Raw genomic sequence first — 13,269 nt, 5'->3', positions numbered from 1 at the left:
ATTAAAAAAAGAAAGCACATATAAGGCTCAAAACCTCACAATGATAATTTCTTTTGAACCACAACTCATCCTAACATGCTTATATTTTGTACTATGTTAACAAGACCATATCTACTACACATCATATGCTACATATATATTCTATTTAACCAAAGAATAATACCGAACAAGTCTAAAAAAATTGTTGTTGCCATGAAAAAAAAGAAAGAGAAAAAAGAAAAGGAGAGAAAAAAAAGGAGGAAAAAGAAGTGACGGCAAGTAAGAAGAGGAAAAGAAGAAGAAAAATAATGGATTAAGTCTCCCATATGAGATTGAGGAGTTTGTTTGCAATTGAAGGTCTAATGTTGTTATTATTGGTCTTTGTCTTTTTTGTGTTATTCTAAGACGATTCTCATGGCTCTATTAGGTTTTTAGGTTGTTTTGTATTTCCATTAACTTTTTATTCTTTAAATCTTAACTTTGGCCGAGTTACAATCTTGATAGTCCTTTTATGATCCTCAAGATGAGCAACATTTGATATGTGGAGATGAGTTACAAGATTGAGTATATGGTTTGAGTCTATTTGTGCAAGTAATTGATATCATTGATGAGATTTTTATTTTTCACAAAGTGTTTTTTAAATATATGAGTTATTTGTTTACTTTTATATTTTCTCTCACATATACATTTGAGTGAATAAGTTTTTAAGCATAAGCCAATGTTATGAGAGAATAAAGAGTGTAACCATTGTGAGATTGATTCATAACTTGTCTGAAACATGCTGAGCTCCACCCAATCACCATTGTTACCCAAAGTCCTACATGTGATGTGTTATATATATGTTTTATTTAACTCTCGAATTATTCATGATTAAGTCTTGGTGGTATGTTATTGTTTTGTACATGAAAATATGTGAGACTAATTTTAAAATGTTTAATGTGTTATCTTTTGTGTATTTGTGGTTTTGATTTATAATTTTGCTCGAGAATTAACAAAGTCTAAGTGTGGAGATATTCTACGTTGTAGCCGAATACAAATTATGTGTGAGAAAGGTGATGGTGGTTTTTGGGGTGACTCCTAAAAACCGGGAGCCAGCTAGAGTTTCCAAAGAGAACGGTGTTGTTTGCACTTTGCAGAGTGAGATATAGCTGGGACAATTGATGACCTGAAGCCCCATGTGGAAGTGTCCACGACTTTATTTGGAGGCTTGTGCATGAAATCAATCGACCAGCCTTGCAGTTCAGCTTAGCAACCTCGTCGCACTTGTCCTCGCTAGGAATTTCCAGTTTTCCAGAACCGGAAGAAGTGCACAGCATTTTCTCATACTCAAATGCCAGTTCTGCGAGCGCATAAAAAGTGGAATGTTCTTTGGGTCGAAGAATCAAATTACAATTACGAATTCTTGATGTTTGTCGAAATATACTGCATGCGTGGCGTGTGGTGAGAACTGAGAATTGAGAATGGTACCATTTGTACGCACTTGAGTTCTTTCGAAGCCGCGCCTAATCTTTAATTTGTAGCCGCACACTAATATCAATCACGACTGGGTGATCGTATTCATGCCAAATAGGCACAGAAAAATAGTTTAACTAGATACACCACATGGATCAAGTATTGGTATTTATCAATCTATGTGAAATGAATGGATGACTAGCAAATTGCGACTTTATGTCGACTATATGAGCATGTGAATTGCAATTTTCCCTTTCTGGTAATGATTTACATGATTCTTTCTTTGTATACCATGGGCTGCAAATTTGAGAAATTTTCACATGATTATAATGAATTCTTATAAGCATTATCCGACCATGATCGTTCATGTTCCTGTTCTACCGATGAAAAACCTTACAACGGCCATGGCTTAATTGACTAACTAATGATAAACCTAATCAACTAATTAAGTATACATGCATATGTGTTATATCTTATCATTAGTCGAAAAATTGAGTGTACATAATCTCATGTATAAATTAAAGATGACATTACGTACGACGGGCAACACGTAAAATGAAGTTTACCTTGTAGTAGAATATACATATATTAACATTATACTTTAGAAAATACGTGCCATATTGAGGTTCATACATGTATGATATATACTAATAGACATATCTAATTCCTTTAGCGTCCATTATCTCATATCAAAACTTGTATGATTCGTACTTCCTTTCGCTATTAAGAAGCGAATAGTTATGAGGTAAATGTGAGGACCAAATTCAGTTTGACTACATCACTTATGGCCAAAACTCATTCTTATGGGACATGAGTGATGAAAACTAAAACTTTAAGGAGTAATTTAATTAAATTGAAAATTGAGGAAGTGAACGGATGATGAGATATCTAAATTTGAGATGGTCAAACTGGCACGTATATATGTTACCCAAGAATTGGATTGTTTGGTAAAAGGTTTCGCGTAAGCTGTGTTATTTTAGCACTACATATGTAAACTTACTGTCTGTTGCTCTGTTCAGTTGTTCCTCGATAAGATTTTATTCGAACATAACCACTACCTGATGCTCCCATACAAAGATAATTCACCCCTTGCGCTTGTATATCTGTCACTTTCTGTCGTAAATATTATTTTTACTTCAACCAAGGTAAATAATCGGAGTTACGTACTTACGTGTGGGTCTGTGTAGGGTACACTGTTTGCGAAGTGACACCTAAACTAATTCCAAGTTGGCCTCCTGGCTTATTGGATAAGCATGAGAGGGCATGATCGACAAATCATCAACCATTCCCTACTAACCTACTTGTACTTTCTTGCGTGCCCCTGATCTTTGAGACACCTCCAATACTGTTGGCCTAGCTGGGGCGCCCACAGTCCAGCTCCCAAAACCGGAAACCGGCAACTGGTTTTGCCCCTTGGCAGTTTTCGCAATATGGTTTCCCGAAAACCAGGAGCTCTAGTTTCTAGCCTTGTTATTCTGGTCTCATTTTTTGATACTCCTTTCCTCCAAAAACTACGAGCTCCTTACGGCGGGCCCCCCAGTCATATGTGGCGATAGGACCGCACCCTGACACTCAACGTGCTCGCCACGCGCCGCACACTTCCCTTCCCGCATTTTTGTCCCCACTTGCATGCCTACTACTCTTGTTTCCTCCCACCTGTCCCTCTTTTTGCATCCATTCGTGTGAACTCCCCATCCTACCCTCCCCGTCCAGTCCTATTATGATTGATGGTAGACTCGTAATTCACTGCGACAGTGGTTTTCCGACGACGAGAAAACCCCACTTCGTAGCGATCAGTAGCGCATCATGGGTGTACAGCCCAATCCCAATGGAATGAAAGAGTGAATGCCCATAATTGGGGAGTGAGGCCACGCGCTGGGAGCGAGATTTTCGAAGGGAATTATCACCTGGATTAAATGGGAATTAAAATAAAAGTGGGTTGGGAAGGCCAACCCTGATTGAATGTGGAAACCAGTCTTGTTTGGGAGTTTTGGATAAAAATAGAAAGTATAAAACAACAGCGTCTCAGTGGGCAGTACCTGTATAAACCCAGTGACTCCCCATTTCTCTCGAACCCTTCCCCACTTAAATACCCTCAACCCTCCTTCTTTCACAACCCAAACCCAAACCAAAACCCAAACAACATTTCTCTTTCTCTCTCTAAAGTTCTCAACCCTTGTTCTCTCTAAGAATTTCAGCTGTTAACGAAGAAGGAAAACCGAAAATGCGGATGAGCTGTAATGGATGCCGAATACTACGAAAAGGGTGCAGTGAGAATTGTAGCATCCGGCCATGTTTGCAGTGGATAAAGAGCCCTGAATCTCAGGCCAACGCCACCGTTTTTCTTGCCAAGTTTTACGGCCGCGCCGGGCTCATGAACCTCATCAACGCCGGTCCCGAACACCTGCGACCTGGTTAGTGTACTTTCTCAAACATCTTTTAATTTTTTACTTGAGTTTATGGTTTGACAATTGGCTAACGGTGGGTTTGTATTTAACAGCGATATTCCGGTCACTGTTGTACGAGGCATGCGGGCGGATTGTGAACCCGATTTACGGGTCGGTCGGGTTGCTGTGGTCCGGGTCATGGCAGCTTTGTCAAACCGCCGTGGAGAACGTGCTTAGAGGCCAGCCGATCACTCCGATCACCTCTGAGGCCGCGGCCAACGGGCATGGCCCACCTCTCAAGGCGTACGACATTCGCCACGTGTCCAAGTCCAAGGACGAGAACTCCGCCGCGTCCAATGATCCCCAGAAGGCGAAGACGCGCTACCGGTTCAGGAGGTCGTCCGCCGCGAAGGCCAAGAATAACAAGACCGCGTCCGGAGAGGTCGCGGCGGTTAAGTTGGAAGCCAAGCCGCACTGGACCAGGGACGAGCTCAACCGCTCAACGAGTCACGACTCGTCGCTGAGTCATCAGTCCGAGGCTGCCAACGTGGACTGCGACACCAAAGAAACCGAGAGCATGATCTCCTCAGAGACGGCCGAGGCAACGCTCTTGTTCCGAGTCGAGCGGGAGTCGTCGGCGCACAAGAGACTCTCGCCGGTTCAGGAAAGCGAGTTGGGTCTGGATCTGACTCTTGGTCTGGAATCTTCGTCACGTGCACCGCGCGTGGTTCCGGTGAAGAAGAGAAGGGTAGACATCTCAGGATTCTGCGGTGGCTCGTCGTCGGGTGACGGCGCGTGTAAAATGGAGCTGGGCCTTGCTTGAGTAAAGTTACTGAATCAAGTTTTGACGGCAGATATCGGTTCCTCTGATCACATTGAAGAGATCCTGACCCTTCCTTTGGCGTAGTATGCTTTTTTTAGTTTTGGAGTCGTTTTTAACACTTTGTGAAGCGAACGATGTACAAATGTGGGTTTTTTTGCACGTACAGCAGGAAATGGTTAATCCGTAAATGAACAGAGGGGGACAAATAAATCTTAGGTGGGATCTATCTTTAATGCTCCTTGCAGTAAAAGTGAAAGATATGTTTCATGTTATTTACAGTGCAAGTACTAGTAGTACTACACTAGAGTACAATTTTGTTGTCAGAATGAGAGAGCGTAACGCTGTTTTCCTATGGACACTTGTCCCGCATGCAAAGCCTTTTCTCTTTGTTTCGTTTTGGGTGCACCGGAGATTTCCAATATGATCGGAGTTGAGGATTTTTTAATTAATTATGAATTAAACTTATTTTTCAACCACATTTTTTAATATCAACAGTTTAGATTTTAAGTTTATACATAAATTATCTTATATAAATTTTCAACTAATTTAATAATTATATGAGAGTAAATCAAATAAGTTAACAGATTAAAATAATTAAATATAAACAGTTCATAATGAATAAATCACATTTATAAATATCTTAAATTTTTTTATATTGTATGAAATTCATTTATATCCATAAATTAAATATTCAATATGTTAATTTGAGATCGAAAAATGGGTGAATTGTAGAGGTGCTCAACTAGTGCTGAACAAGGTGGTCATTATTGGAAATGCTCACTTGGGTACAATATCATCGAGTTTTTTCAATAAGAACCATCTTGTTGAAGACCAAAGAGACGCACCCACTTTTCGTTCTTATATTAAAATTTTCGACCGTTTAGTTTGTAGATATATATGAGTAGATTATCATTGTAATTTTTTTGTTTAAATTGAAAATCGTTAAGATATCTATAAATGTGATTTACTCATTATGAACTTAAACAGTTCATGTTTGATAATTTTAGTTAATTTACTAATTTGATCTACTCTGATACCTTAATCATTACTAAATTAGCTAAAAATGTATATAAGTAATCTACTTATATAGACTTAAAATTTAAACGGTTGAGATAAAAAACTATAATTGAAAATATGTCTAATTAATAATTAAGTTTTTAGTCTTCATCCAGATAGTCCTCATTGGAAAATCTCATGCCACTACTATCCTGATATTGTACATACGGACGATAAGGGTTAGAAGTTTAGAACGATAATAGATGTTTACATGACACTAAGCTCATATGTTTATTCTTAATCATGAGATTTATGCTTAATTCTCAACATCTTTATAAAATTTATGTTCAAAGTTCAACAATATCTTTTATTTTACATATTATTGTATTTATTACAACAATAAAATTTCTATTTTCTTATTTATTATAACTATAAAAGTATAATATATTTTTATATTGTTGGCTTAGAATAATTCATTTAGATTTTTTTATTGGTGTAATATAAGTTTAAGTTATTGAAGAGAGTGCAAGCATTTAATATTTGGTTATATAAATTTTTGCTAAATCATGTATAAATATAGAATTGCATCTTGTCTTTCATCTTATTCTCTATTTTAGAGAATGAAATAGAGTTATAGAGAATGAGATAAAGAAGCTTGGAACGAAAAAATAATCAAATTTTCTTTAAATTTTTTTTCTTTAAATGCATAAGTTGTTGGATATGCTCTTAGAAGCCAATTGACCAAAAGATTTATGCTTAGTCATCTTGGATATAAACCAACTGACTAAGAGATTTATATTTAATCACACTTGATATAAACTAGACAGTGGGACAAATTATCTTAAAATTTAGTTGTTTTGTCTTCAAATCTTTGGGTGTAAATCTAATAACAATTGAACATGAATTTCTTAGTCGACGGTCAAAACTACTCTAATATTCTAATGTTCGGGTGCATGCATGAAGTCCCTCAATTGTCACAAATAGTGACTATCCTAATGACTTTTTGGGTACAAAATAGTCGTGTGATTGTCGCAAATAATCACTAATTTAATGGTTCAGGTGGATAACTTATAAGAGTAATTTGGAAGTAGTGATTAATCTACTTTGGGAACTTTGAAGTTCATATTTTAAATTGCCAAGTGTTTGTCCAAAAGAAACAAAGATTGGTAGGCGTCGTTGTGTGGAGGGACACACTTGCACACACCGTTGAGTTCACGTGAACATAATGATATGAATTGAAACAATGCGACATTAATCTATCACTATCACACCTCATCAATCTGGTGTCGAGATGGGGCACACTTGTCTTTAGTACCAGCAATTCAGTATTTGGCCCAATACTTCAAAAGCCTAGTCCACATTAGTCTCGACCCGGAAAATTGGATAGGAGCGGAATAAGATAGATTTTGAAATGAAAGGTAACAAATTCTGCAATAGAAAGATTCTGTTCTGGACTAAATTCCCTTGCACTAGCAAATTTTCTACTAGATAACAACAGTGAAAAGGTTGAAGTATTAAAGCATGAAGAATGCTAGTGATTCCGAATAGTGGAAATTTGAATGTTAATGCTAGTGATTCTAATGCAGACTACCATAAAGCTGATTGCTTCGAGGAGGCCAAGGTTGCAGACGTTCTTTCTTGAGAGCCATGAATGTAGCTGCAATATCATCGTAATCTGGCAGCTTTGGATGTACATGAGTAGGATACTGAAAGCAGTCTGAAATGGAACGTTGACACTCTTCCTTTCGCTTGTCCTGGACTCTTTCCGGCGGCATTGTCACGTTTCTGAAGTAGGGAGGTACCATTTCTTTTCTCCTCCAAGAACTAGTCACAGTTGGAGAAGATGATGAAGATGGAGTATAAGAGGGAAGCTTGTCATGGATGGTTTCTTTAAACACTTTGCTTTGCGCTTTCGGCTGGTGATCAGGGTAATTGAAAACATTGTACACCAAGCTTTTATGTTCATGACCCGGATTAGCAAATCTCTCCCTAGTTGAAATCCCTCTATTTTTCTTCATTGTCGGAACCTCAAATTCGACAGTCTCTTTCCCATTGCAAACATAACATGGATTTACCAGGCTGCATTTGCAGGACAAGATGTTAGGTCCCAATTTCTTCTGATGCTTTCTAGCATAGCAACTTGGAAATTCATTATCCTTCATAAACTGATTTTCCTGTGACACTGATCTCTTCCTTGGTCTTTTCTCATTTCCCTTAAAACTTATCCCAGAGATTCTTGACCCTGAATCCACAATCCATGTTTCCACATAACTACGGTCAAAACTGTTTACAAGATTCTCCTTCTTAGGAACGCTAGCTTTGAACTTGAAAGCACTTTGGTCTTGGAAGTCATCTCCATATCTTGTTGTGCAAGACTGAACCTCTTCAATGTCATCATTATACACCACTATTTCTTTACCTTTTGGAGAATCCACTTCAGCATAGTGCTGTACTTCCTCTATTTCATTATGCAGCCGAGAGTCTGATATAGTCGGGGCTAGCCTAGCTACTGAAGCTCTTCGAGATATATTGGAATCATGGACATCTTCTGATTGAAACTCTTCGACATTACAAATCTGCATTTCAGATCTTTCGTAATAAGTCCGAACATTTGTATCCAGTGCATGATGTCCACTAGTTTCCTTCACCTGATGCGCATGGAACAAAGGACGTGAATGCAATATCTTACTTTTGTGCAACTAGAAATGAACACATCATGTGTATTTACTATTTAGTTACTTACCTTCTGTTGCCAATCGGAGTAGTATTCAATTGCTAAAACTTCTGGTTTGATGCAATAATTCCTTGCTATTTCATTGACCATTCGGTGTTTCATATCATCTGATACGGATATTAGAGACAGTTTCTCTATTACCTGGAGTTTCAGATTTGTTAGTTCATATGTCCATGTGATCATATTATTTTTTGGCAAGGATCATGTGATCACTTCTAAAACTAAATACATGTCCTATTGGAAAAGTTAACAGCTACCTGGTAATTCACAAGGTTCCCCGGGAATAATTCAAGAGCATCCCTTGCAAATTTCTGGCCATAACGTTCTCCAAAGAGCTTTCGGATAGTTCTAAGCTCAGGGAGATCTCCACATCTAGCAGAAGCATATATAAGACTTGAAACCGCTTCATTTATGTCATTTGGACAGTCCCTTTACCAAGTAACAACAGAAGACTATTATTTCAGATAAAAATACCACAAGACAAAAAGATCAAGAGAACAACAGCAATGTTTAAGGCATACTTGTGTCTTCGGATGTACGAAAGGTGAAGGAGGATAAATTCACAAAAATTGTCCAGCAGTTCATACAGTGCCACTATGCATTCATCATTGATTATCTGCTCAACCTGAAAATTGAGAAGACAATCAAGAGGTGTGATATTCCTTTTCTGGAGAATGTTTCCTACCTTTGGTACCAAAATGACCAGTGACACGTCCATAGATAAAAATCATAAAATTAGTCCAATGAAACTTGTTATTTGCTTGGATTCAATATGACCATTATTTCATTCATTTGTAGCTTTGTACCCAAGCTAAGTAAATAGTTTAACAAACTAGTCACATGCTTCTGAAAACTCTAAAACTCTAGTGATGAAAATTAGAAAACAGAGGAGATGTGCTGTGAGATTTTGTTCTAGATAAGTAGATAGATAACATACCCTATTTAAGGCTTTGTCTTCGTAGCCATTCTTGATCAGCTCCCCGGCGTCTTCTCGCAATTGCCTCACTATAGTAGCCCTCTTGTTCTTCAGCAACTTGAGCCGGAACTTCACCTGCTTGAACAGCTGCTTGCTGTAGCAACAAACAAAAACCTATTGATCCATAACTGCCACCAAAATATATTCCTTGGCAAAAAAAAAAAGCAGCCTCAAATATATGAATATGGTGGTTATATGTAATTACCACTTGGAAGCTTTTCTCCACCCGAACAATATGTCAAACATGTCTATGCCTGGAAACCAAGTTCTGGGATTTTTCCAAGGAAAAACATGAAGATGAAACCTGCCAGAGCTAGAGGAAAGAGAGGAGAGGTTTCAGCAACGAATGAGGAGTAAGCAGCATGATACAGTTGGGTGAATCAGTTGCCAATTTAGGAGGAGTGGGTTGGAAAATAGGGAGTGGGAGAGAGTACGTATGAGGCACGAGACAGTTGTTAGTCTCCTTGAAAAACTGCCCCACTGTCACGGTATATGACACTTGTGTGTTACTAAGGAAAAACCCTCATCATGAGCAAAGGACATGGGGCTCAAATTTATGCAAAAGGAGAATTTCGGGCAATTGGATTAGAAGGATAAAAAAGGTCATTTTGATAAGAACCAAAACGAACAATAATGGGAAGACTCAAATAGACAAATTGAGAGAGAAAAAGACTAGCGGAAACTTCATGATCATTGATTTATGATTGAATTGATTAATACCTAAAAGTCAAGCGTTAAGGGACTTGTTATAAGATGAAAAAGACAAAGTGGTTATGCAAATTTTATAGTAGAAAGTAATTTCATTATCAAGTTTGTAACTTTGTGCTTGGTCTTGTGGATAAGCTACAATAATTTGATGCTCTTCTAATATGCCTAAGATGGGTATCATTATATTCCTATGGAAGCTTGGGACACACGCACTGACACTGTAGAATAAACACAACCTGCCTCATCCCCCCCCCCCCCAAAAAAAAACAAAAAAACAAAAATTGTTTGATGTGAATTGGGCTGGTGAGCGGTGACCAACTGATTATGCAGGCATGCTGTTGCTGAGGTCGCGTTCATGTATAGCATGCTAGAGCTATAATGATATGATGATCCTAGGAGAAAGTAAAGATGACTTCCTAATCGAATCTTTAGTATTTTGTAATAAAATCTAAAAAACACTAAATTTTTATATATACTAGAAATTGCGCACATCATATGAATATGACTGTGAAAAAGTGAATGGTTATAAGTGTGAAAGTGAGAAAGACGTGTGATTAAATTCTGAAAATTATTTCATTAAAAATTTAGCCTAAACAGATTTCTAATTCTAAATGCGCCACTGAGGTCTGAGGGAGTGTTACAAACTTGAACCAACAATGGAAACTTTCCTTCATTAATTATTAATTAATGTTCAATTCGATTAATGATTACGCAAACCAGAAGCAGATCAACAAATCTATACATCTGGTGCATGATTGAGTTATATGGGAAAAATTTACTAATGAATGTATTAAAATAGTTAACAGCTGGGGTATTAGTTTTCAACATCTAAAAAAAACTATCACCACTAAACTTGTGATAAGCTTTATTAATATAAAACGCCGTCTCAATTTTTTTGTCTGAAACATCAAGCTTCTTGCCTTCACCAAAATTCTTGACGTTCATGGTGGTGTTGACACCAACAACGAACCGAACATTCGAGAACAATTCCTTCCCTGCCAACTTGAGCTTAATTGGTATCATTGTTGTAAGAAGCAAAGGAATTTTGTCGTCCTTCTTCAATTTATCAGCAAGTGAATCACTGGAGCCATCTCCTAAACTATCTTTTTTCAACTCCCCATTGAGATCCATGTTTACCGTTTTCGTGCTCGTTTTTGTTAGACTGAAATTTGGGATGGATCCCGAACACACTTGGACATTTTGGTACATGATTCCGATCGCCTTGTCCGCCGGATTCTTTGTTTCTCCGACAATAAATTCGAGGTGCTTGTTGGGATTCTCAAGTTTTACAGCGACTTGAAACTGTGACGAGATGCTGCCATCATCGTTAATTTTGAAGGACTTGGATTCAAAGCCATCCATGGTGAATTTGGGTGTCTTGGGGTCAACTATGAAAAACGTAGCAACCAAGGCACCGATTAACAACAATACCGTTGTGAACAAGCAACAACAACAGCAACAATACACCTTCATGCAACTGCAACCACCTCTACGACTTCCTGCGCCGGGATGGCCATAACGAGGAACATTACGGCCATATGGGCCAGGAGGGGCGTAGCCTGGTGGCGGGTTGTAAGGCCCTGGGTGCATAATGACGGATGGGTAATGATATATATGTTACTGATCGATATAGGTACGTAAGAGAATGGAGTTAGAAGTATAATTATCTACGAGAAGAAGAAGAAAGAGATTTAGGCTCCTTCTTTCTTCTTCCTCTTGGGTTTGGGTGATGATCAGCTTAATTTTAGATCACAGGGGATATTGTGATGCTTGTATGGAATATATGATGGATTAAATTTCCATTTATTGAGGACTTGATCTGTTTCCTCTCAAGAATAAAAAGAAAAGGATTTAATTCGTTACATATGTGCGGATATCCTCAAACATGAAATTGCTAGCTAGCTATAAACCACTGGCAATGTATGCATTTGTATTGTGATTGTATGTCAACCCGAATTTTGCTCGCTCTCGACTCTCTAAATTAGGCTTCTACTATATATCGAATCGAAATGAATTCATCGATTAATAGATATTAGAGGAATTATTATGTGTACTATAACCTCATAAGCCAATTAACCTGATTTTCAGAAAAAACTTTACTGATTGCCAGTGGCTATTAGTCTATTAGATCGAATCGGACTCATAAATTAAAAATAATATTACCAATAAAATTTAACTAAGATTTTGCGACAAGGTTCATGCAACAAGGAGGTTTTGCTAGGATTTGATTACGTGAAAAGAAGTTTAATGGCAAGTAGGATCATCCACATATACGGTTAGTCCTTGTGCTCGACTAGGTCGTGTGGTACGTGTGGACGGGCACGAAGCATGCACTCAACACTCAGCAGTGTTCCACAACAATGCCCATACTTTTTTAATTATAGCATCGATCGAGATAAGGAAGGATATACATCTTTTGAACGTGATATAAATGTTAAAAGACAAGAGGTGAGTTCGATTCATGAAAAGCTCGTGGTAAGAATTATAATTAATCAATCAACGCTATGGGTCAAATTCATTACTCATGGTTTTGGAATGAAATTAATATTCATAATCCACCACACCCTTAAGCAATCCAACTATAAGAATATATATAGGGAAAACTTCTAATATGGTGTGTTTGGACTTTGGATGAGGGAAAAAAAGAAAGAATTTAATTAAAAGTGATGATTTTATAATTCCAAAAGACAATTTTCTTTTGACAACTATATATTGGAAATTCGAAATTTTTGGGATATTTAAAATAAGGAATTTATTGCTTAAATTTCCCACTTAAATTCCCTATAGAATAAGTGTAATTTGCAATTTCTTTTCCAGTGTTGAATTATTTTTCCAAAAAAATTCACTTTTTAATATTTCATCTCTTTAATTTATTTCAAACTTTTTAAATCTATTTGTAAACTCATGTAGATTTTATGATTTCCTCATTCAAACACACCAATCAAGATTTTTATAACGAGGACCAAGTGAGTTTCAAATGAATAATTTAGAGTTCAAGTTATATTTTCAAGCTCAATTGACCATTGCACATTTCATCAACCATTTATTCATAGGAAGCTCCCCTAAGAATATGTAATAAAAAATTATTGTATTCTAACGTACCTCATCCACAAATCTGCATGCAGCATTGTGTTTTCTGGCCAATGCATCAATCTTTTTCTCAACATGTACGTTCACTTCACCGTCAATTAATCTCTTTCGGTCTTTCCTGCAC

The 13,269-nt window shown here is 37.4% G+C and overlaps 3 protein-coding genes across 3 annotated transcripts; 1 reads left to right on the top strand and 2 right to left on the bottom strand.

Moving 5' to 3' along the window:
• The first annotated feature begins 3,537 nt into the window (after positions 1 to 3,537).
• On the top strand, positions 3,538 to 4,993 carry LOC126797686 (LOB domain-containing protein 41-like). The gene is made up of 2 exons (XM_050524372.1): positions 3,538 to 3,845; positions 3,932 to 4,993. Exons 1-2 carry the CDS (start codon positions 3,656 to 3,658, stop codon positions 4,639 to 4,641), a joined length of 900 nt encoding a protein of 299 aa, XP_050380329.1. The 5' UTR covers positions 3,538 to 3,655; the 3' UTR covers positions 4,642 to 4,993.
• Positions 4,994 to 7,055: 2,062 nt separating this feature from the next.
• LOC126797685 (uncharacterized) lies at positions 7,056 to 9,799 on the bottom strand. The gene is made up of 6 exons (XM_050524371.1): positions 9,553 to 9,799; positions 9,309 to 9,441; positions 8,893 to 8,996; positions 8,629 to 8,800; positions 8,381 to 8,512; positions 7,056 to 8,285 (listed from the first exon to the last, which is right to left on the bottom strand). Exons 1-6 carry the CDS (start codon positions 9,591 to 9,593, stop codon positions 7,215 to 7,217), a joined length of 1,653 nt encoding a protein of 550 aa, XP_050380328.1. The 5' UTR covers positions 9,594 to 9,799; the 3' UTR covers positions 7,056 to 7,214.
• A 1,084-nt stretch (positions 9,800 to 10,883) lies between these two features.
• LOC126797350 (NDR1/HIN1-like protein 6) lies at positions 10,884 to 11,645 on the bottom strand. The gene has a single exon (XM_050523991.1). The coding sequence runs from the start codon at positions 11,643 to 11,645 to the stop codon at positions 10,884 to 10,886; it is 762 nt and encodes a 253-aa protein (XP_050379948.1).
• Between the last annotated feature and the right edge of the window lie 1,624 nt (positions 11,646 to 13,269).

The sequence above is a fragment of the Argentina anserina genome, chromosome 6 (genome assembly GCF_933775445.1).
Source record: "Argentina anserina chromosome 6, drPotAnse1.1, whole genome shotgun sequence".
NCBI lineage: Eukaryota > Viridiplantae > Streptophyta > Magnoliopsida > Rosales > Rosaceae > Argentina > Argentina anserina.
This window is presented reverse-complemented; position numbering and strand designations above follow the sequence as displayed.

Bases quoted from the DNA above. Each gene is read 5' to 3' on its own strand.
- LOC126797350 (XM_050523991.1), bottom strand. From the start codon at position 11,645: ATGCACCCAGGGCCTTACAACCCGCCACCAGGCTACGCCCCTCCTGGC.
- LOC126797686 (XM_050524372.1), top strand. From the start codon at position 3,656: ATGCGGATGAGCTGTAATGGATGCCGAATACTACGAAAAGGGTGCAGT. The intron at 3,846-3,931 runs GTTAGTGTACTT...TGTATTTAACAG, and splicing joins TCCCGAACACCTGCGACCTG to CGATATTCCGGTCACTGTTG.
- LOC126797685 (XM_050524371.1), bottom strand. From the start codon at position 9,593: ATGTTTGACATATTGTTCGGGTGGAGAAAAGCTTCCAAGTG. The intron at 8,997-9,308 runs GTATGTTATCTA...CTCAATTTTCAG, and splicing joins AAGACAAAGCCTTAAATAGG to GTTGAGCAGATAATCAATGA. The intron at 8,286-8,380 runs GTAAGTAACTAA...CATGCGCATCAG, and splicing joins ACTCCGATTGGCAACAGAAG to GTGAAGGAAACTAGTGGACA.